At 40.5% G+C, this 24,014-nt stretch overlaps 1 protein-coding gene across 6 annotated transcripts; it reads right to left on the bottom strand.

The window, feature by feature from the left end:
* Nucleotides 1-87: 87 nt before the first annotated feature.
* ppfibp1b (PPFIA binding protein 1b) lies at nt 88-22,734 on the bottom strand. 6 transcript variants are annotated; one of them, XM_088297995.1, is made up of 28 exons: nt 22,509-22,734; nt 15,169-15,253; nt 14,408-14,613; nt 12,093-12,182; nt 11,903-12,016; nt 11,690-11,821; nt 11,043-11,135; nt 9,906-9,998; nt 8,899-9,016; nt 8,697-8,729; nt 7,767-7,828; nt 7,591-7,675; nt 6,821-6,951; nt 5,563-5,660; nt 5,181-5,238; nt 4,691-4,865; nt 4,396-4,428; nt 3,714-3,855; nt 3,451-3,582; nt 3,204-3,354; nt 2,764-2,875; nt 2,601-2,689; nt 1,746-1,868; nt 1,531-1,656; nt 1,262-1,450; nt 723-887; nt 568-633; nt 88-487 (listed from the first exon to the last, which is right to left on the bottom strand). In XM_088297995.1, exons 2-28 carry the CDS (start codon nt 15,230-15,232, stop codon nt 404-406), a joined length of 2,964 nt encoding a protein of 987 aa, XP_088154121.1. In that variant the 5' UTR covers nt 15,233-15,253; nt 22,509-22,734; the 3' UTR covers nt 88-403. The 6 variants fall into 6 exon arrangements, with proteins under 6 accessions (XP_088154121.1, XP_088154122.1, XP_088154123.1 ...); XM_088297996.1 differs by lacking the exon at nt 4,396-4,428; XM_088297997.1 differs by lacking the exon at nt 8,697-8,729.
* Between the last annotated feature and the right edge of the window lie 1,280 nt (nt 22,735-24,014).

Raw genomic sequence — 24,014 nt, 5'->3', positions numbered from 1 at the left:
ATAGCAGCTGTCATTTAAAAATATAACTTTATCTCCCCTTGTCAATGAAGTTCATTTGTCACTTACTCTACACTGAGGAGGTCATTTCAAAGATCTTCCATCTCTAATGGCATAGCATCTTCTCCACTTTGAATTTGATAACAAAAAAATGCCAGCACATAACTTAGTAGAAAATATTTCCAGAAACCAGCTGGCAGGCAGTGGCGTTGTCCTAAATGTTTTCTCCCTTCTTTTGGCAGCAAAGGAGGCAACTACGCGACTAACACTAACTTGATGAAGAAAGAAGGCTCATCGATGTAGGGGACGCTAACAAACAACTACTGAGCAATGAAAGTGTGCGAGTGGAGTTTTTTTTTGTTGTTTTTCATTCACATCAGGACCAGGTCACATGGCGCCGACAGTCTCATGCGGTGGAGTCGTCATCCGTCACGCTGGGGTTCGGGGAGTTTGACATCTCCGCGAAGAATTCATCTTCTTTCAACATGCTCTGTACAAGAGCAGCAAAAGGATAACATATCAAATCAAGTCTCACATAAGTCCGCTCTTAACATTGTTGAGCGTTCGTACCGTTAGGTTCTGGATTCCCTCGGAGAAAGCGCCGATTTGTCTGACAGTTCCCTCGGAGTCGTCCATCTGCGTTTACAAAAAAAAGCACAAATGTCAAATGCAGATGTACTTAAGTGAGCGGGTTCGTTTTTAAGACAGAAGTAATTCAAGTTCACCTGGTCCAGCCTATCGAGGTCGTCCTCGTAGATCTGAAGCTCAAATCCTTTTTGAAAACTTCGTCCCTTTGGCATCTCCACATCCATGGGACACACGTACTCCTCGTTCTCCTCTTGCCTTTTCTTCCTCAGACTGCCGAAGTTACCAAACGACAGTTTCCTTGGCTGATGTGGGAAATGAAGAATTTTGGAAATGTTAAAATTAGGGCAGGGTGATATAGCTGAAAACTATATAGCGATATAAGTATTTCATATTGGTCACTTTCAATATATTTAGATTTTTTTTAAACTGTTGAAACAATGAAAAAAAAAGTCACATTTATGTCATTATATTTTATGATATTTTCACTGTGTTGTGAAAAACACATATGTAAATGTTTTTTTTTCATTTTTATGTTCATGGTGTTTCCACATTGCACAATTTAAGGAGCCACAAGTAGCACCAGTTGTCAACCAGTGGAGGAAATGATCCATCCGCCACCAGAGTAAATGCTCAAAATGCTTGTCGTATGGGTGTGGACATTTCAACGTGGTCCTACCTTGACCTTGGTGGTGGCAGTCAGCAAAGTGTAGTCCGGGTTTTCCAGACACTCTTGTTTGAGCTGCTGGGCTTCTGAACCAATGAGCAGGTTGAAATGTGTGGCCAAGTGGCGACGCAGCAGCGTCTTGTTGGGGGGGATGTTCAATAGCAGCGCCATGGTCTCCACGTTAAACCTTGGCTCCAGCACCTTCATGAGACACAAATGTTATTTATTTAAAGTAAATAAATTCTGATTCACCCGTTAACATAAACAGCACATCGACTTACCATCAAGCCACCGTGCACGCCACTGCCTCTCAGGTTGGGAGCGTATTCGGCCAAGTCGGCGGAGCGCAGCCACTCCATGACCCTGTGGTTGGTCCACTGGGAAATCTCTGCAGGGGAAACATTATTCTGTGGACGCAAGGAAGAGGAAGACTAAATCATAATGAACATTTTCAACAGCGGCATGAAGTGGTATTCGACGTCTGCTGGGCATGCACCTCATCAGACGGTCTGCGGCGCAAGCAATTGGGCTCATAGTTGTTCAGTCGCAGCACTTGGATGGCTCTTTTGATACTGAGATGGTGCAGGACGCTCCCCACCTTCATCGAAAGCAGGTCATCCTGAGGGAAGAAGGACATGCCAATGACTAACAAGAAATTATTCTCACAATATGATAAAAATAAAAATATGATGAAAAAAACGGAGTAAAAAGAATGCCTATCAGGGACTAACAAAGTGTAACTTACCTTACCATTTGTCACCAACAAATACAAACTTCCTGAATGGCTCTTTTTTGCCCTGAGAGCTGCCATCATGATTTAGATTTTGATGACGCATGAGGCCATGTGAGGCTCAGCGGCTTGGGTTGCCAAATTAGGTTGTCATCCCACTACGTATCTACCCTGCTTTGCCAGGTTTTCTCCTGGAAGTTTAACAAGACCTGGCACGATTGAACTAAAATGAACACACAGTTTTAAGCAAGGACGCTTTTCCGCTTATTTGGATAATTGGAAGGAGGGAGTCTATTCATTTCCTCAAAGTGTTTTTACGTGTCATGGCCAATTTTCTTGACAGAGTGAGAACAGGTTCCATGGAATCTTCTGTATAAAACATTTTTTGTATGGTTTCTCTCCATCATAGCTTTTTAACTTCCACTGGTGGGTCAGGGACATATAATTAATTAATTAATTAAAAGACGCATACATTTCGTGCCCGTCCATGTTGTCATGCACGAGCAAGACGTGTGTGAGCTTTGACCGTGTGAGTTATTTCCAGTTGTTTATTTCTCAGATGCAAGGCGTCGACTTAACAAGCCACAACACCAAGAGAGGTCCGCTCTCAAAAACACTCACCACAGTCATGTAGTGCAGCATGCGACCATCTACCCGTCCCTCATCAAACTGGGTCTTATACTGCGGCAGCCCGATGTCATCCAGCCACCCTGAGAGGGCCAGCAAAACAAATCAGTGATATTGGGATTTTCCCAGCATCATCCAGAGGACATCTGGTACTCACTTGTCACCCAGTTGTAGTCCAGCTTTCCCTTGTTGTCCTCCTCCTCTGAGCCAAAAGCCTGCAGAGCCAGCTGCAGCTTCTTCCGGTGGAGCGGGTGTTTGATGCCCAGCTCCTGAACAACAACAGGGAACGATTTAAAGTGGCCATCTTTCAACGTTGAAGTTTGCGCTTCCATCCCCCGGCAAACCCAAAATCCTGTTCAAGTACAAAGCAACCCCCTGTTGCTCCAACTGCGAATCAGCGCGTGAATGAAGAGTTATTGATTTAATGTCTGTATTATTATCTTGGATATAATCCTCCAAGGGGAACATTTTTACCCTCCTAAATCATTTTCAATTGGTTAACAGTCTTAAAATTCCCCACACAGGGGTGTATTGATCATTTCTATCCACTTTGAATTTGTTGAAAGACAGCAACAACTCTGTTCTACTCCATCTCACCCTCTCCAGGTCCTGTTGGGAAGCCTGAAGCAACGTCTGTCCAGAGGAGATCCACGCACGTGCCATGTTCACGTAAAGACCAAGACCTTGCCCTTGCAGCCATTCACACACCTGATCCTTCGACCAGCGTGCAAAGGGAGCATCCACGTCACTAAAAGACAAAAAGAAAACCAAAAGCAGCTTGTTAGGATTTGTCAAGAGGCTTCTAAATAAGGAACCCATATGTGATTGTGAATCCTACGCTTACTTGTTGACTCGCTGGAAATCGCGAGACCAACCCAATCTGGGTCCGGCTGTGGCTCGCACCCCCCCCCTCTTAAAATCTCCAACAGGCGGGTTGTCATCCAAGTTAAATGTTGTGGACTGACTTCTCTTGAGCCTTAAAGTAAGAGATGACATTTTAAACTTTTGCCAGGCTCAATCTTGGACATCATTAAACTTCCTCGTCAAGACCATGAGTATCTACGTAATAATAATAATAATAATAATAACATAAAATAATTCACTCACTTGCCAAATAGCTTCTTAATTCCTTTAGACTTCTTCTTGCCCTCTGGGGTGGTGGGGAGTGTATGAGTGCTGTCACTGTTAGCCGAACTCTGAGGTAGCCCAGCCAAATCGAGGTGATCGGTGCCTTGGTGTTCAGTCTCAGCTGCGCGGACAAATGCACACAGAATATAAATGGCATGAGAAGAATCCAAATGTACAAGTTCTCTGCGGAGCCAGAAAGCAGCCAGACGGACAGGTGACGACTCCTAGAGAGATTCAAAAGCAGGACTTTACATGCAGAATGGTGCATGCCGACTAAAACATCAAAGAAAGAATTTGTGTTTTTGTTCTTCAGCTAAATGAGACAGAGCTAAAAGGTTTGCTCGCAAATGGAGAACTGTGGGAAGATCTTTTAGATGCATGATCATTTCGGTTGGACACACATTTGTGCTTTTGGGGGGGGGGCTTTGGAGCGAAAGAAAAGAAATGCATGCATGCACGCAGGCAAGTCAGCTTACACATCACAACTGTTAAGTTTCACAGGCAGACAAACTGTGACTAATCAAGAGTTTTGCCATTCGGACACCGCAGCTGCTAAAACAGGAGCTGAGCAATAAGTTGCGGTACGGCGAAGTTGTGCAATGAAGACATTGAGAGCAGCTTCTTCAGTCCTTCCTGTAATGACCAGCGGGCGATACTATACCTAGCATAGGTGCGCTTGCACTGCGGCTGCGGTCTTCATGTGTCACACACACACAAAACATCACAGGTACCCAACAGAAAGAAAAACAAGACAAACAGAATTCATGATTGAACACCCAAAAAGACTGAAGAGGAATTAACACTCAAATAAAGATTTCAATCAAATGAGAACCACAGTTTGCAAGCAAATAATCCCACGGCTGTGTCCGACTGCTTGTGCTATAAAAAAAAAAGATTTTCTGTGGAAGAAAAAAAACTACGGTTGAACTCCCATTGCCACGTAGCTTTGTGCTTACCAAGATTCGGGGAGCTTCCAGTCTTCCTGCCCCCGCGCAGTTTGAAGAAGCCCTTTCCAAAAGATGAGCGGGCTATTTTGGACCCAAAGCTGTCGTCCTCTGTGGTGATGAGCGAGGCTTTAGCGGAACTCAATGGTGGCTTCTCACCCGTTTGAATGATGTCTTCACGTGTGTTCTAGAACACGCACACACACAAAAATGGAACACAGTGTATAGCATGTTTGAACAAAGTGATCTACAACAGTCGGAATTGCTGAAGTAATAATTATTATGCTTAAAATGGATTGGTTCTGAGATGATGCAGATGACTAAACAACATACCACACAAATGGGAAAGATTATAAATATTATTATTATATGAAAAAAAATAATGTGCCATATCATGTAGTCTTACTTCAAATTACACGCTAATCCGAATGCCAAAATGTCGTAGCAATGTCGTTGTAACCAAAGAATGAACTATTATTCTTTCGAGTGGAGTGTATCTTACCTTCTCATTTTTGCTCTTTTCTACAAGATCATGGCTGACAGACTGGCTTTTATCTTGGCTGTGGGAATGAAGATCAGATCACAGTTTGCAACAGTTGCAGTGTGGCACGAAATAAAGCAGGGTTTGAGTTATAACTTGAGCGTTGCAAGGTCTTCTTCAAATTTTGGTGCAGACAGACGCGCGCGCGCACACACACAGTACATGAGAAAATGCAATGTCCACCCCCACACTCCCCGAGAATAGTTTAACCACGAATAAAAGACTAACAGATTGATTTATTGGTGCCCTTCGTTGGGGCCTCTCACCGTTTGCGCCCTCATAACTCAGAACCTACACTCAATTTCACTTTTGTGTGGGAGCAATTTATTTTTCAATGTTTTACCTATTTAAATCTGGAGCTGCAGACTCTGTGACTTGGTCAGGATTAGAAGGGCTCGATGAGGGAGAACCATCCTCACTCAGCCCATTGAGGATCTCCAGCTGCACCCAAGATGAAGACAACATAAACAATAACTAGTGCACACTGGCTATGCCAACTTCCTTGAAAGGAGTCCAACATTAAGGGGCATATTTTCCCATTGGCACTTAATTCCAGACACAACATTCTTACACACTTTGAAGACAGGGCCATTCTCTCCCTATCGGCTTCTGACGCACCCACCATGTGTGTAACTACGAAAGAGCCGCGATCCAGTGACGTCAGAGGGTGGGACTAATTTCCGGATGGTGGAGTTTACTGAGACGTCAGAATCCCATCAAGATCGATTTAGAAAATATGACATTTTCATTGGGGAACCAACGTGTCGTGGATACAGGACTTATTGTTAGTGATGGGTGCGCAGCACAACTACAGGCTATTTTAAAAGAGTGTGTGATTTTGCATTCACTCTTTAATAAATCCAATACAAGCAATTTAATCAGAATACCGAGTTTATAACGGAATGCTTAGGAGACGGCCGGTGCAAACACAGTTGACCAGCTTGCCAAGCAAAGCACTGCACGGGTGGCAGATGAAATACCCACAAAATTGTTCAAACGAATACCGTATTGTTTGTGGTTGGCACTTTAATCGCAAGTTGAATTGGTGGATATGCTCCTCACAGGGAAAGAAAAAAAGTCCACGGGCGCTGATAATTATTTTCCACCATTTTACATGATCTGTCAACGATCGTCTGCTATAGTAATGTACGATAGGGACACAAATACATCTGTTGGGCAGTCAGTGAGCGTATATAGGAAACGTGTGCCCCTCGCCCAACTCCCGTCCCGTCCCGTCCACACGGGTCGGCCAGTGACGGTCATCACTCGCTGTCAGTGAATGTTTTGCCTTCAATAGGTACTAGACCATGGTACATCCAAAAGATGCAAGAAGTGTGCACTGACACATTTGTCAGAGTCACCTGGCGTCAAGTTCGCTCCATCCAGAGTGAGTACATTTTATCAATGACACACTCATGTCGATGGGAAAATCTGCATAATCAATAAAGTGCCTTTTCGGACTCAAGCACATGGGAAAATATGCCCCGACGTGCACACAGAGAGAATTAATTGAAGAAATTATTCTATAAATAAGATGTCAACATGTGAATGTAACCATGTGAAGTGCGTGTGACAGCGTTTGTCGCATTGTGCTAACAAACCTCATCTGCGTTCTTCCTTTGCTCTTCACCATCTGTAAGTTCATTTGAGGGCACAGGCAAATGGTTTGACAACAAGCATGAAGCAGAACCATCTGCATGAGATGCCGCATGCGCATGTGCATTTGGACTTTCTGTAAATAATGAGAACAAGAACGTTGACATAGGGCAGGACGATTCATCAAAATGTAATTGTGGTTTCAATTTGATCTTTTTTCCATCTTTAGAATTATCAAAGAAAAACGACTCATGTGTAGAACAACGCGGCGTGTTGACAAACTCCCGACTTTATGAAAGTACCCTGAATGCAGCATGTTGCCTGTGTAGCAAGTGTGTAGTGGATGTAATTTTGCTGTCCCTGAGAATTTAATGACATACTAGTTCGGGTTTACTTGAAAACTAAACACACAACAGAAATAATTACCCACGTTGTATATTTAGATACAAAACATACTTCGTTTTTAAAAGCCCTACAATGAGAAAATCAAATGACATTACAAAATGTGATATTCAGCGACGATAACCCCATCAGACACTATTGAGCATGCCTCTAATTGGAGGATAATTATAATCCATATAATGCAGGATGTCACACTGTACAGTAAGTAGTTATAAAGCGAAGAGTTTCCAAAAGTTTGATGCAAATAACCACAAAATCTATAATACATTTTTGTTGGCACTGGAGGTTAAATTAACCGGAATGTAAAAATTTCTTTTAACAGTTTCTTCGTATTTCAGACATTGTAGGAAGTGAATTAAAATATATATCCAACCTTTTTTTCCTTGAACTGACATCACCATGTCCTGAACTTTCTTGTACCTCATCAATGATTGCTTTAGTTCCTCAATTTTATGATCCTGCAAAAAAACGTTTTTGTTCAATTAACTCAAAGGGTAAAGGGCATATTATGTTCAAGACAAATGAAGGCGTTTGACAGCTACTGTATACCTTCTGTTCATTGGCCTCCATCAACGATTCAACTGCTTTCTTCATCCGCTGTACTTCCACATCTAGTGGGTAACAACAGTTATTATTAGACATGTGAAAGTCAGCAGTTTTTGGACGGGTGATCCGATGGAACACAAAGGGTGTAATTATACGACTTCAAAATCTACAGAAAGAAAACAGACCTCATCTGTGATTTTTTTTTTCCTTTAGGTTGTTTTTTTTTTTTTTTTTTTTAGTACATGCAGCAGTAGGTTTGAAATACAATATTTCTGGGATGCAAAAACACATCTGGAAAGTGTAGCGATATAATTGGGCATTTTATGTTCAAAACATTATTGTCAAAAAAAATGATTAAAAATAGATAAAAATCAATCAATTCCAATGATTGTATTCTTCATGCCATTAAATGGGATATGTGCGGTGGCAGATGAGTTACAGTGTTCAATGAATACATGAAAGGCACAAACATTCAAACAACGTCACAGAGCACTGAACACGACAGCAACATTGGTTAGCGGGACACACATGGGTCACTGGAGTGAGCAAGAAATGTTTAGAGGAGTTACAAGGGAGTGGGCGGGTCTTCAGGGCTACAGGGGTTGAGGCAGAGGGATGAGTGAACAGCCTGAAAGGTTACAAACACATTTCATTCCTCATTCCTGTCAAAAACGCAAAGCAAACAGGCTTTGTCGCTTTACCAGCTTATAAGTTAAAAACACAATTTTATGGACTTGTTGGTTTGATTTAGATCCTTACAAGCTGTATGAAAACAACAACGTTGCTCGGAGTCGTGATGTTCTCAGGGCACGTATTAGCGCTCTGATGGGCAAATACAGTAATGGACAAGCAGAGTTCACATGGCTCATGCTCGTTCATGCAAACAGAGGTTGAGATGGGTGCAACAATGAACAGAAGCATAAACCCTCTTACGTTTTTCTTTCAGCCTCTTTCTAAGAGTTTCATCTGGATGAGAGGATAAAGAGGAACAAAATGGGGGGAAAAAAACAAGTGTGCAGTCAGTCGTGACTTTTATCAAAAAAGGACCCCGTTGCTTTGGCAATTCAGCGACCTTGTAACCACTGTAAAGTTAACGTCATGCTTGCTCACATTCAGACCAAACCAGGTTTCCCACCTCTCTCGGAAGGATCGGCACTGTTTGAGGCCCCGGCTTTGACGCCCGTCTCATCCTGTAGTCTGCCCTTCTCTCCGTCTTTGCCTTCCAGCTGCCTTCGCAATACGCCGAGCTCCTCCTGTCAAACGCAGAGCACGCAATGGCATACAGTATTCTCCTCCTCAAAGACGCCAGGATACCCCAAATAACTCCACACGACAAAGCACAAGACAAAAGGTTTCACAGACGATTGATGTGGCCGACAGGCAAGCGGATCACACTATGGGTGCGTCTCTCTACATTCTTATTTGCTAACCTCTTTGTTCCTTTATGCTTCGGCTCCGACCCTGTAGACATTTTTATGCCACCATATTATTGAGGAGCTCAACTGTCTTAAATGCGCAACGATGCTTGATGAGGCTCCACTGAGCGGCTATAACTGAACATACAAATATATTCTTCGGGGGAGGTCTTTGAAGCTCTTCAGTCAGTGACATTTAAAACTATGCCAGACGGATTCGTGACACACGTCATTTTAAACTGATGACATTGAACATCTCATTACTCCTAACATTTCTCCCTCCTCTCTCCTGGGATGATTTCCTCGACTTCTTAGTATTTATGGCCTCAGAGAAGCTCGCAGATAAGAAAAAGAGAGTCACCCCTGCTTTGTAGGTAATGTGTGTGGAATGGGTGCAATAAGCACTGAGCTCAGCTAAAAGAGAAGAATACAGCACACATCAATGACACAAATATTAGGAGTGGAAGCAGGCATGAACAGAAATAAAGCAAGGGAGGTTAAGCTTTCTTTAATTGGTTTTTGGGATCTTCATTTCTAGTGGTAATCGGTGCATTTGGTTAAAAGAGTTAAAAGTAAGCTTTAAAAAAAAAAAAAAGGTCTGCAAGGCAACTGGAACTGTTTGGCATCCTTAAAAAGAAAAAAATAAACTGAGGTGGAGCTGAAGGAAGGGAGTGGCCAAACCGATAATCATACAGCAGACACAACAGTGATCCTGTCAAACGCCAACCTTCAGAGCCAGCAGTTTGTGCTCCTTCCTCTGTTTCTCATACTGCATCTGGCCCATTTTGATTTTCTGGCTAGAAAGCTTGGCCATTAAAGACTAGCAGCAGGGAGGAAGAACCAAGACAATGAGAGAAAACGTCCAAAAAGGTCAAAGTAAAAGAGATCATCTCGACAGACAGTGGTATTGGGACGCACACCTTCGAGTTGGAGCAATCAGTTCAGTTTAGAACAATTCCATTTGTCCAACTTTGTGGGAACAGTTTGGGGATGATCTAGCATATGCCGTATGCAAATTAAGTCATAGGTTTGATGTTTGGAAAACTTCAGAGGCCTAAGATCAATCTTAACAAACACTGCTGAGATAAATGGCATGTGGCGTGGCTGTTTTTGTCAAACATCATTGCCCTAATAAACGTTTTCCTGTATAAATTGACAAAACAGTATTCAGAGAATATACGCCAATTCAATATGTTTGTCAACTTTCAGTCCCAGTACCTTTGTCCACATTAGGGATGGTCAGAAAGCAATACATTGATTTTTTTAATCATTAACAATGTTGTTGATATTTCATTGAGATATCAAAGATTTGCTGCAATAAACATTTTCCCAACTGGAAAAGGAAATGTTTTTAAATACCATGCTGCACACAGTATAGTGTACTTAGTTGAATTAGTAAATGGATAAAGCACAATATTTTTTTTTATAAAAACACTGCACCAACTGGCCGTCTACACATCAACTGGCTTCATACAAGCAATACTTTCTTTTAGGTACAAACCAATTCGAGCTATATAGGAACAAAGGTTACTTGTTAATGCTTATATTTCAGTTCAAAACGCATACAATAAATAATCTTCTGTGTGGTGTTACGATTTGGAACGGTTATGTACATGCTTCGGTGATCTAGGTGCTGCAAGATGATATTTCGACGACTTTCTGGAAAGCAAAAGAAGATCAACTCTTATCGTAACTTGATGTGATGGTTTACGGTAGATTTACGTGATTTTGTCCTTGATAAGGTTTTAGTTGACATTGAGAGTAGAGAAAATGTGGAGAAATTAAGCACAAGACAGGGAAGGTAAATTAGTAGAGAAGAACTGCTATTGTGAAAAACGATGCACGTTTCACTTTAATAACTCACCTTTGTTGTTTTAAGTTTCTTTTCATACTGTTGCTTTTCACTCTCCAGCTCCGTCAATCTGTATCGCAGCTCATTAATCTCCAGGATTAAATCCTGAAAGAGGAAACAAATTAGATCAGAGACAGAAATATCCATGCACATTTTTTCAGAGCAATTGTACAACTTAATTAAGTCCACAACAGGCTAAAATTAGTTAGCATGATAAATGGAACGATACACCCAAGCGCACATGAACTGCTTGCATTCAATAAACAATTTCTAAAATGTCATTTTTTTAACTGCTACAGTGAGTGACGAAGAACAGTAAGAGTTAACTTCGGGAAGCAACTCTAGTTGTTTGGATGACAATGGCAGGCGTGATAAGTGTAATTTAATTTTCAGCTATCTTTTATTTATTGACAACACCAAAATCACGAGTCACCACATTTCTAGTTTGGGGAAATTTGAGATATCCCCGAGGTCAGCATGCAACTGCTTTGAAACTCTCCATAAGAGACAGTTCCTCTCCCACACAGGCGACAACTTGAACGAATGTCTAGTTGGTGTGTGCACGTATTGGTGGGGGTTGAAAAAGACATTCATTCATTTAGTAACATAAAAATACATGACGCAAAGACTTTTCCTGTGGGCAGCATTTGCCGGCATACCTCACTGTCCCGAAATCGTTCGTCAAAGTCCAGTCTCTCTTTCTGGAAGGAATTCAGTTTCAACTTTAGGTTGGACAATTCTGACACCAACTCCAGCTTTTGCGTCTCAAGTGCTGTTCGGCACATTAGTTCCTGCAATGAAGAATGAAGACCAATATGAGAAAACTCATAACGTCACAACTGGCAAGCATTAACTGCTATCATGAAAGTGACCTGTTGCAGCATCTCCTCAGTTGTGTTGAGCTTCTCCCTATGCTCATCCAAACACAAATCGAGGTCCCGAATCTTTTCCCCCTGAGCGTCCACCTGATCCGTTAGCACACTGACCTACATGCAAAAGGACGTCAGTAATCAATGGACATCAAAAGTCATTTTGATAGACGATGTGTCCCCCGGGCCTTACCTGAAGCACCAGGGACTCTTTATCACTCTCAAGGCGGGTAAGTCTCTCCTGGTAGTGGTCACCCCCTCCCACAGAGTGATGCCCGTTGGACTACAAGAACACAAGACAGCAAGGATTAGTGAAAGAATACATATAAGACAAAGTTGGGCAAGTTACTTCCAAAAATATTTCATATTACATGCACGTGAAAATTCCTTTACAATATTACTGTCTTTGTAGAGTAATGACTTACTCAAGTTTAAGTTACTTTTAAGTTACTTGATCCATTACCTAAGCCGCTTCTCCTCACTAGGGTCGCGGAGGTTGCTGGAGCCTCTCCTAGCTATCTTTGGGCAAGTAGGCGGGGTACACCCTGAACTGGTTGCCAGCCAATCGCAGGGCACACAGAGACAAACATCCATCCGCACTCATAATCACACCTAGGGACGATTTGGAGTGTTCAATCAACCTGCCATGCATGTTTTTTGGAATGTGGGAGGAAACCGGAGTACCTGGAGTAAACCCACGCAGACACAGGGGGAACATGCAAACTCCACATGGGAATGCTGGAGCCGGAATCGAACCCTGCAACTCTGAACTGTGAGGCCATCGTGTTAACCAGTCGGCGACTATCCTGCCCTAAGTACTTTATTTCTTAATTTTTTTAAATCGTAGATTGATTAATTTAATAATGATTTAGACACTTTGAAATTTAAATCTAAGTTTCCTACAGTTGCTGGCAAAGTCAAGTTGTAATTATTTTTTAAGTTCAACTATATAGTGTGGGTTACGACATTAAATGTTTCGACACTTTGGAGTTAGTTCACAATATTTGAATGAATAAGATCTATATTTTTCTAATATAGCTTTTGGAAATGATTTTTTTGTCTAATAAAAAAAAAATAAACCCAGACTGAAAACCAAAATTATCAACATACTATAATTGATTTTCACACAAAAAGTGAAGTGATGGATGACGTTTAGTAGCAATTGATAATTCTAACAAAACGGACAGACAGCTCTAAATATATGATTTGATAAAGTCAAAACTGACCTGACAACATTTCTTTCCTTTTTCGTTAAAATAACTAAATAAATCAGACCGGACTCATTTAATGGCACGTATTGTAGTTTGATTGATTGAAGGTTCCGTAGCGTGACATCATCGGCCACCACACGTCTTCGGCTTTGAGGCAGACCATTTTCATTTTTTACTGCAAACAGCCAATCAGGATGACTACTCTTTTACATACTGCAATTGTTGCCACAAAATTCATTGAATCATATCTAAAAAGCAGAACAACTCAATTCTCTGCAAGTTATTTGCTTTTCTTTTTTTTATACATAAGTTTAGACCTGCTTGTATTTTAAGTATATGTTTTGCATTTTATTGTATGAAACCCTGACGTGATTGGTGTCACAAACAATAACTTCTCAGCTTCATCTTTGTGAAAAAAAAACGAGCAATGCGCTCAGCTTTGCTGCGTAACATTCACAGGGAGTCAAGGAACTCTGATTGCGGCGATTGCGTCACTTTGTAGCTTACCCAGTAAGTAAGGTGGTAAAGTGTACTTCCGTTCAAAATATTAGATTAAATTTCTAACACTGTAATAATATATAAAAAAATTTGAGTAACTCGTTATATTACTTGGTTACTACCAAAATGTGATATATTACTGTGCCGCGTTACAAAAGTAATCCCCAATATCGACTGTAGATGGTTATTAAATACTGACGTGAGAGCATATGGCACAGTTATAACAATATGAAAGGTTGGCGTCAGTTTAAAGGACTCACAGTATCATCCTTTTCTCATCACAAACAAAACCTTACATGGCTGAAGGGAAGGCTCAAGTTGAGACTTCTGGAGAGGGTGAGTTACAGCAAGACAAATCTGTGGCATCTCGCTGGCAGTGCGCCATCCCTTTCCCAAACACAATTTAGGTCCCCCAGAATCAGCATTTTTCTTGTGACAAAAGACAACAGTTTGTGCATTCCGAAGGAACTCCGCAAATAGGGCAGTCATGTTTCCACTTAGCAAATAATTTAGTTGGGCCTCCATCAATTAATGTCGTCATTTTTGGATTAAAAAGTGCAAACGTGCAGGATCAAGCCAGATTTGAAAATAGCCCGAACAAGAATCTAAAATTACATAGATTTCAATGGTTCGTCTCCAACAAGGAGTACAATAATGCAAATTTATAATTAAAAAAAAAAAACTCTAAAATGCACATACAGCATCATGCAGTACAAGAGCCTTCTATAAACTAATTTCTTTATTTCTGACATTGAGGCTACTGTCACGAAAATTCTATGCATGTTTTGGAGGCCCTCACCAGGCGACCCTGGAGCCACTCGACAAGACTTTCAGCTGTGGAGTCCGGGATCTGGCAGCGAAGGCTGTTCCGTCCATCATGGTCCAGCAGCTCCAGAATGCCTCGAAGGTCTTCCAAAAGGTGAAGAGCTCGTAAATTGCCAATGAAAGGAGAGCTGGGTGACTGACAGTCAAACAACCCATTGGAGTAGTCAAGAGCCTTGGATCCTAACGTAAAGAAGAATAACAGAGAAACGCAAGCTGAAAACGTCATCGGTAACCACAGACAAGAAGCAGGGTAAACATTCTGCAGTTTAATCAATCTGTGAATTAAAAAGTCTGAGGTCTCGATTGTATTTACGGTATAGCACATCGCCTCCTCACAATGCTAAAAATCGCTCAAATGGGAATGAAGCCGTCTTCTTCATGAAGGGTAGGGATGATTACAAACAAAAAAAAAGTAGACCACCATAATTGATTTATTTATCTTAATCAATGACACCTCTTTGTACCTGTAATAGAAACACCAAGATAAAAATTGCATTATGGGCACTTGTGCCATAACACCTTTGTTACATTTTAATGCGGTCGTAATTTTTAATTATAGCAGCCAACTCTTTGTTCAGTGATGCCCAGTACAACGCTGATCATGCCTGTATTAATTATGACTTGCGCGAATACACAATGAGAGCTCAACCTAAAATTTAGGTTACATTTTTTGCTTAATTTGCCATCTCTATGAAAAGAAATATTCACATATAGCGAGTATGCACAGACACAAACCTGCTATAATGCCATCCATCTGCTCGAGAGCAGCTGCCAACATGTCGCTGGCATCTGCCATCATCTTCAGGCGCTATAAAAAAAACTGGAAAAGACAATAAGGAAGTAAGGGATGAGTTTGTGTACATTTATTATAATTGGTTTCTTTGCTCGATAGAAAATAAAATACTAAAGATGCCAAATTATTCAATGGTGCCTTTATGACAGACGAATACCAAGCATGTTATTCCTGTGAAGCTAAAGTTTGTTTTGATAAAGTTCAGGTACACACTGAGGTCACTTGCTATCATTGGGAGGACAAGTGTGCTGAGTTTGTATTTAGTGAACCCAAAATACAAACTCAGCACACTTGTCCTAGCTGCGCTTAGCTTCCTATGGCAAACAATGTTTAAAACCATATTGTATGATGAGAAGCAATGCATGACAGCATGCTCTTACTTGCGCTAGTCTGTTACTGTGAGGAATCCTGAATGAACGATGAATTGACTTGAGTGTAACATGATCAAATAATTGGGCATAAAATTAACTCTGATAAGAACAAAAACTGGTGAATGAAGCCCTTGGAAATATCAATTTGACACTTTGCCTAGAATTTGGGCTCAATGATTTTCCGCCCATACGACAATAGAGACTTTGTTTGCAAAGTGAAGTCAAGATGCATTTTGGGGTACCGGTCTTGAGTAGGCGCCAGAACAGCATAGTGGATCCCTTGTTCTTGGTTAATCAAAAGGCATTATGATCATGTAAGGACAAGCATACATGCAAAGGCACCCATTGACATGCACACAAATTTCTATCCTTACAGGGAACGTTGAAATTATTTAAGCACAAACTGCCCAAAAGGCAAGCTTTACTTGATTGTCTACTAAGTTAGTTTTTTGTCCTCTAGATGTCTGACGTGCACAAATCGTCTTTATTCAAAGGCCTGCCTCACATCCTGGGAGTGGCCAACACTGGACACATTTTCAAACTGGATGGAAACCACCCACAGCACTGTTATTTCAGCATTCCTGTGGGCATATTTTCCACGTCATGTAAACTAAGCATCCACACTGAACCATACGAGAAACTGAGAGTTGAGAGAAGAGATAACCATGCAAAACAGCACCGAGTCAATAGTCTCAGTACCATGCAAAAGTGATGGTGTCAATGATACAATTTTTGGTGTGTCATAGGACTTAAGAACGTATAAGTTCTTATAAAAAAAAAAGAGAGAGAAATAAAATCTGTGTTAAAAAGTAATTGTTGCCTAAATGTAATGAGTGACTATGCCGCCTTTGGCAGCAATGATTGAAATCAAGCATTTGTGAGAACTTGAGTCTTATGCATCACTGTTTAGGAATTATTTTACCACAGTCATATTGGAGTTTTTTTTTAGCGTGAAGTTGCCTGTAAAAGGTAATAAATACCACAGCATTGCAATTCGAGTTAAGTCCGTACTTTGACTATTTGGTCACTCCAAAACATGCTTTTTGTTTCTTTTGAGCCATTCAGAGATGGACTGGCTCTGAAGTTACTAGTTATTCTGCTGTTTTACCATAAAGTGCTGGCTCTTGAGGGATAAAAACTGATGGTTGTTCGCTCGTCTGCAAGATTTTGTGGGAAACAGCAGAATTCATTGGCTTAATGGCAAAAACATTTTTTTCACAGCATTGTATATGTTGAAACAATATAATAGCAAGAAAGGCGTTATGTATATCAACTGAAGAATCTGATCAGGAAAAAAAAACAACATTATTTCTGCTAAGATGCACAAATTACAGGGATGAAAGCAACCTTGGGAGGATGATCAAGCAACTGCAATTCAGAAAACAATAACTGTGGTACCAACAAGTTTGTCCATGTGTATTAATGTAGATCTATACATGCATACCCCTGTGTCTAAGTGATTCAGGTAGACATAACAGCATTAAAATGAGGAGGATAGAGGTGCAACGATTAAATCGACATCTAATAATTTATCAAATTAATGGATATTTATTTTTTGATAATCGATAAATCGTTTAGAGAAACTTCAAATTATCCAAAGCCTCCACATTTCGGCTTGTCAACAGTAAATATTCTCTGATTTTCCTCCATGAAAGCACACTGATTTATGTTTGAGAAAAAAAAAAAACATTTGCAGACATCTGCTTTTACTTTGGAAAACAATTAACATTTTTACAGATTTTATGTACCAAACCCATCCGTAACTGAATTATAATCCAGTTATATTTGTGTATTTTCTGTTGTGCTAAATTGAAATAGTTCATGTAATCAATCAATCACCAAAATAATCGGAAGATTCATTATTAAAATAATCGTTAGCTGCAGCCCGAGAGGAGAATCAGCTTTTAAAACACCGCAGGTACAAACTCAATCAAATGCAATGTTTTAAGCCTCATGACAACATAAGCCAAGAGAGACGGTATCATATTTACACATCGTTGCTACGAGCAAAAATGCTTCCAATACAAGACCAGACACGCTGCTCAGATAAGTGACACCCATACGTCTGTCACCACTAACCTAGTGTTAAATCCGTGCGTGTAGTTTTCATGTGCAGTGCAGGGACCTCGGCTCAAAGAAAGCTTAATTACAGGGAAGCCCAATCTGTCTTTAGCTCCTGAAATAACTCATCAGAATGTGCTTTCAATCCTGACAAAAAAGATGCAACACAACTAGAATGCCAAAATGCCATTGAGTGAGTCAAAATGGAATCTGGGGCCTAAATACAATCCGGTGGGAACCTCTTAGGTCAAATAATCTTTTCTGGGTCACTGAACTACTTACAGATTATCATTATCATTATTATTATTATATAACAAAGGAGCACCGAGTAGGATAGGTTGTCTAACTAACCTAGTCCAAATGAAACTATCCCAGTCCGTGCAATATATCTATCAAAAGAGATGTCTCTCAAAGTCCAGCCATGCAAGCGTCATCCTCCAAAACAAAGTCCTTCTGTCTGACTCTCTCAGTGTAGCTCTTAGAGCACCCATAGCAGGACAAAGATAGTTATTGTTGCTGCTTGCAGGGTGTTGTGTCTGAAGAGAAGACAAAAATGCAGCGGTACACTACACACGATAAAAACACCTGCCCTAAAACACTGATCCAGAGTGCTTCCAAACAAACCCAGAGTCTTGCCTTGTGGTGAAAAAATCCATATAATTTATGGAGACAAGACAAGCAGAGAAAAAAGAAAACTGCTGAAAGAGTGGCTCAGGTCCTTTCAGGCAGTGAGTAGAGACACTCAAGTATTCCTGCTATCCAAAGGACAAAAATCTTCAATTCCTCAAGAGCCTGCTGACGTACTGTGTCTCCACCTGGTACAGCGGCTGCACTGAGGCAGACAGAGTGAGGCTCCAGAGGACAGTCAAAACAGCGCAAAGGATTATTGGCTGCCCTCTCCCCTCACTGTCGGACATCTACACCGCCCGGTGCCTCAGCAGGGCTCTCAACATTGTCAAAGACAATACCCACCCAAACTCACACCTGTTCGACCTGATGCCCTCTGGCAGGCGCTACAGGTGCATCAAATCAAGGACTAATAGACTGAGAAACAGTTTCTTCCCAAGAGCCATCTCCATTCTAAACTCACACACACACACACGACCACCCGTACCTTGCAGAACAGCAACGTGATGTGTTTTTATATACCCTTTTCAGTATTATTTTCCATTGCACTAACTATTCTCTTATTTATCTAATTTATATATTTATCTGAATTATTGTTGTATTGCACTGGAGAGGGGAGCTCTCTAATCTCGTTGCACACTTGAGTACAATGACAATAAAGGGATTTCTGATTCTGATTCTGATTCTGAAGACGCGTGTGACCCAGACTCCCTCTGTATTAAGGAGAAACAATGACCAAAAAAAAACAAAAAACAAAACAAAACAAAACAATAGCATTAGGACTTCTTGTCTGAGAGACTAATAGAAGCCATACGACTCCCTTTCACACAAGTAGCAGTTGTAGCAGCTGAAAAAAAATGTCCTTTGTTTAATTGTGGTCAAACAGCTACTATTTTCCCTCCCCATAATGATGACACCTGTGAAAATTTGTTTCAATGAGAACTTCAACATTAAACTTGTGCCATGCAAGGCTATTTTAAAGTGACCTGCTCTAATCTTTAAGCTGTTAGTTTGATCCCCGTCACCTTGACTTGAAGCAAGATACACTGCCCTCATTTGCTCTTGATGGACACATGACTTCACACTGTTGCACAATGAAAGGTCAATGCAGGATATTTGGATAAAACCTAATGGCGATACTGTATGCATTGGCTTGGTGATCACAACAGTCATACTACAATTTTATACCATCTCTTCACAAGATAACTCTTTCTTGCAAAAGGCAGCGAGATGGAAGCTGTGTACTTGCAATCTACTTGTGACAGCCGCTAACCAGCAGTTGCCTGCTCTGGGAATAACCTGCAGCTATTTCCAACCTAAAGCAGATTGCATCATCACTAATTTTACACAGCAGATCAACGAATGACATGGGAAGCTAGATGCGGGTGTAGAGGTGAATTGAAAAACCGCAAAAGGCATCCATCTTGTGTAAATCGACTGCTAGAAGATCGGAAATGGCTCCTGCTGTGATTCTGAATACCATGTGGTTAAAATCTTCTAAAATGTCTCCCGACTGTACGTTGGCCAAACATCTTAGCGACCGGCTGTTTACTTTGGAGAGTCGGGCGCATTCCTTAAATTTAAACCAACTGTACTCCACTTGACTTATTTCTGTAGTGATTTGACATTATGTTTCATTATTCCACAGTTTCAACTTTTACCCCCACAGAAAGATCCAAGTAACGCTGCAATTTATAAGCAGGAGTCAACAATACAAACGGGTAGGTAGTCTTTAAACACTCTCGTTCCTTTATTGATGAATGCGGGGGGGGGCTCACTCACTCATCTCCGACTTTATGACTTTAGTACGGATTTCATACATGAATATCTATTACATAAGTGCCAATCTTTAACTCATCTAAGTGTCCCTTAAAATGCTCCAAACAAGCAAGCTCCGCAAGAGCCTGATAATAATCCTGATCATTTGAATCAGGTGTGTTGGAAGAGGGAGACATTTAAACATGTAAGATAGCAGCCCTCGAGAACTGGTGTTTGACACCTGTGCTTAAAACCAAAGACTCGGGTGCCAAAAAAGTGTGATTGGAACATCCCATTTGAGCATATCTAGATTTTTATTAAAAACTGGAGGGTGTTGCATTCATGACATCAAAATTACTGCTAGAGAGAATTTAGTGGTTGGAGACGGACTTTTACCCCCGTAAACTGCCATCACTGACATGATATCCAAGCTAAATTCTCGCAAAATTTGGGAGTTCATACAACCCTGAGCGATAAAAAGGGTTTCATTTATTGTTACAAAAGCATCATAATCTTGCATTCAGGCATTCTCCTTACCGCTTATCTTCAAATTTAAATTTAGAAAAAAATTGAAATTACAGCTAACATAAAATACTATATTCCAAAGTCAAAGAGTCACAGCAGAAGGATCATTACACCATCTTTAATGTTCTACACACTGCACACACATAACTTGTAAAAAGTTAAAAGATATTGTGCTTTCAGGTGCAATTTCACGACAAACCTAAAAAATACTTTAACCTTTACTGGTGATCTTATTTGGACTTTCTCGAACCTTGTAATGTGTTTGGTATTTCAGAACATTTTGTACTACTTGTTTTTCAGGTCAAGACAATCCCTGACTCAATCACAGTAACCAACCTCAATGTAAAGCTCGAACCACAACTGACCTTTGGAATTCACATCAAACATCTGTACAAAATCTGTTCCTTCCATCTTAAGAACATTTCCAAGCTCCGCCCTTCCCAGACTTTTGCTGATGCTGAGAAACCCTCACGTCTTTGTTTCCTACAGACTTGACTACCGTTCCATCTTGATCATTGGTATTCCAACCCAAAATTAATCCTCAAAAACTTATCCTGCCTGTGCTCTCAAGAAATTCTACAAAAATTAACACATCACTATTACTTGCTTTTCTTTAAAAAGGAGCTGAACGGAAAAATTCACAACAGGTGTTTGAGCCATGAATCAACCAACACATCAGCATTTGTATGACTTTCTATGACTCGCGTTGCCTCGTTGTCATGACATGTTGCTGACACGTTGACGCTGATCTCAGTGGCCCCTTAACTCTGAGAACCTCCTGTTTTGAAGCCTTGCAATGACAAGGTACTATTCATTAGTTGTCAAAATATGAACCGCATAATGAAGAGGACTGTTTGAATACCAACTGGAAATAAAAAAAGAAAATCATTGTTCCATTCATGGAACAAACAGCTCTTGTGAATTTTGCTGTGAAGCTCTTTGTTTAAAACAAGTTAAGCAAAATGTGCAGAAAAACTGAATAGTTGCACGTTCAAAAGTTTAGAGGTCAAATTAAGTTCACCTGAAACTAACCTTTTCGTGAGTACATTATAGAGAGGACCAGAGGCAAAGAAAATGGATGGATGGCTATACCAAATTTTCTTGCAAACCCGCAAAACAAATAACTTATTAGAGGAAAGCCCTGAATAAATCTTTCCACGTGGTCATCACCTCCACGCAAGATGTGCTGCGTGGTTTAAGAAAATTTTTGAATTTGAATCACTGTGATCTGTTGACATTGTTATTGGAGCAGCTCAGACGATTGTATTGTCCAGGGACTCATTTGAAAAGTGATTGGCTTGAAAAGGTCGACTGCAGAATAATAAGTGGAAGATCAGCTGATCAAATGTCAACGCTTAACAAAAAACTCAACAACAACAAACTCGCTTTGTTTGCGGAATGTAAACGGTAAAAGAAATCTCAGCAGATTGCATCTGACTTGATGTGCCAAAGAAGGTGGCTGGCAGAGGCAGCCCGAAACAAGACGGCGGTGGCAGGATTTAAAACCACATACTACAAAGAAATACATACGCACAAACGTTTTTACTCGTGAGCCACATTACATAAGAAATGACTTTCAATTGAAATGTGTAATGTTACACACGGATAGTTAAAGGGAAATGATGACACAAAATGTGTAAATGTTAGAATCGATCAATCAATTCATCGATGAAATGGAAATTGGATTCAATCGTGGGTTGAGACGCCCGCAGGCAACTGTACAGCCATGGCACCGTTATTACAACCTCAGCTTCGTGGACAATTGTGGGGAAAAAGGGACATTGCAGTCGAGCAACAATGTGGAAACGTGTACAAGAAACTCCGCTGTGCGAGCCACGACAGCGAATTGTTTCCACTAACGAAATGCGCAGATTCTTTTTTTCAACACTTAAGTTAAGTTCGATAGTTTAAATCACTGCAGAGAAGGAAAAGTCACTCACCCAGACAAAGGGCAAAACTATTTCACCGTTGACGTTGGTGTAAAAGCTTCACAAAATTCCCAAAGTTTCGAGCGGCTTGTTCATAAACTTCTCCGTGTCCACCAGTGTAGCCGTGGGTCCACATCGCTACGCCATGATGTTCCCGTCACAAGACGGATGGAAACGCACTGACGTCACAGCCGGAGAATCCCACCCTGCCGCCGCCTGGACTCCTGCTACGTTCACGTACAGCAGTCAAAGTAGGAAATACTGTCAGGCCAAAATAGGCAGCGACCTATTTAAGGTAGCATTTATTTTAGAACATTCTTTAAAGAAACAACAAGTAATAAAGCAGCATACAATTTGACCAGGTCAACCACCAACGGTATATTTTTTATTAGCTATTTTATTTTCCAAATCATATATTTTTCCTGCACTTCAAAAACAGGAAAAATATTGCGTAATAAGTGCTTAACAAGGTTGAAAATTAATCCTAATTTTAAGAGTTTTTGCTACATGCCATCTCTGTCAGTTACTATGCTTATTAGTCAGAAACAAACCTGGACCTAATGGAATAACAAAAACTTAGATGTGATTAGTATGTCTTTTTCTGATATGATTAACAGGAGAAACAATGAAATAATATTCATGGTCTTTTATAATTAGTCTTGTGTGTATATTGAGAGACAACTTTAATTACATTTTTTTTAAATAGGGCTGTGCTTATTTTCTAACAATTACAAAGAAGACAGCCCATTTAAAAGATGAGCGTCTTGCGAACTCACAAACTCTGATAACACAAGCGACATCTAGCGATCATAGCACGTAAACGATAAAAAAGTAACCATTTGCAACAATGCATAGAAGTTGTATCGCATTTTTTTAACATGAATGCTACCTGCACACAGTGTTATAATGCATAGGCCTACATATTATATGAAGATGACAACAATGTGGTGACATTTTAAACCTTATTGCATTGTATCTTTCAACTAAACACCTCCACAAAAATCACACACAAAAAACTGTGAAACAACAACGTAAATCAATAAATATCAATCCTTAAAATGGTGAGTTTATGGCAGGTGAGATTTTGTCAAACATTAATTATCAAAAATGCAATGCATACCAACACAGGAATGTAACGCAGGCATCAATATCTCTTGTCTTCTTTACAGCAACTCCTTATTAATGAACAAATTTATTTAAATCCAAAGTTGTTGAATAGAGACGTAAATATAGCTCAATCATAGCGTGTCCCTCATCAGGGGCCTCTCCACCCCCACGCAGCAGGGATCACATTCCAGAATCTTTCTGATCCAGTCATCATTTAACGCTCCCTCTATGAACTCCTGCATACTGATGACAGCTTGGACAGACATAACAAGGATGGGCAAAGATGAAACAAAAAGAAGCAGATAAGAGGATGTATTACAACTATTTACAAATGTTATCTTGCAAAAAAATGTTACTTGTTGGTTTGTGAATGACTGTATATACACTATGGTTAAAAACTTGGGGCTTACT

This window comes from Idiotropiscis lumnitzeri, chromosome 6, assembly GCF_059441095.1.
Source record: "Idiotropiscis lumnitzeri isolate Australia: NSW breed Sydney's pygmy pipehorse chromosome 6, RoL_Ilum_1.0, whole genome shotgun sequence".
Taxonomy (NCBI): Eukaryota; Metazoa; Chordata; class Actinopteri; order Syngnathiformes; family Syngnathidae; genus Idiotropiscis; species Idiotropiscis lumnitzeri.
The sequence above is the reverse complement of the archived record's forward strand: the minus strand, read 5'-3'. Positions and strand labels throughout refer to the sequence as shown.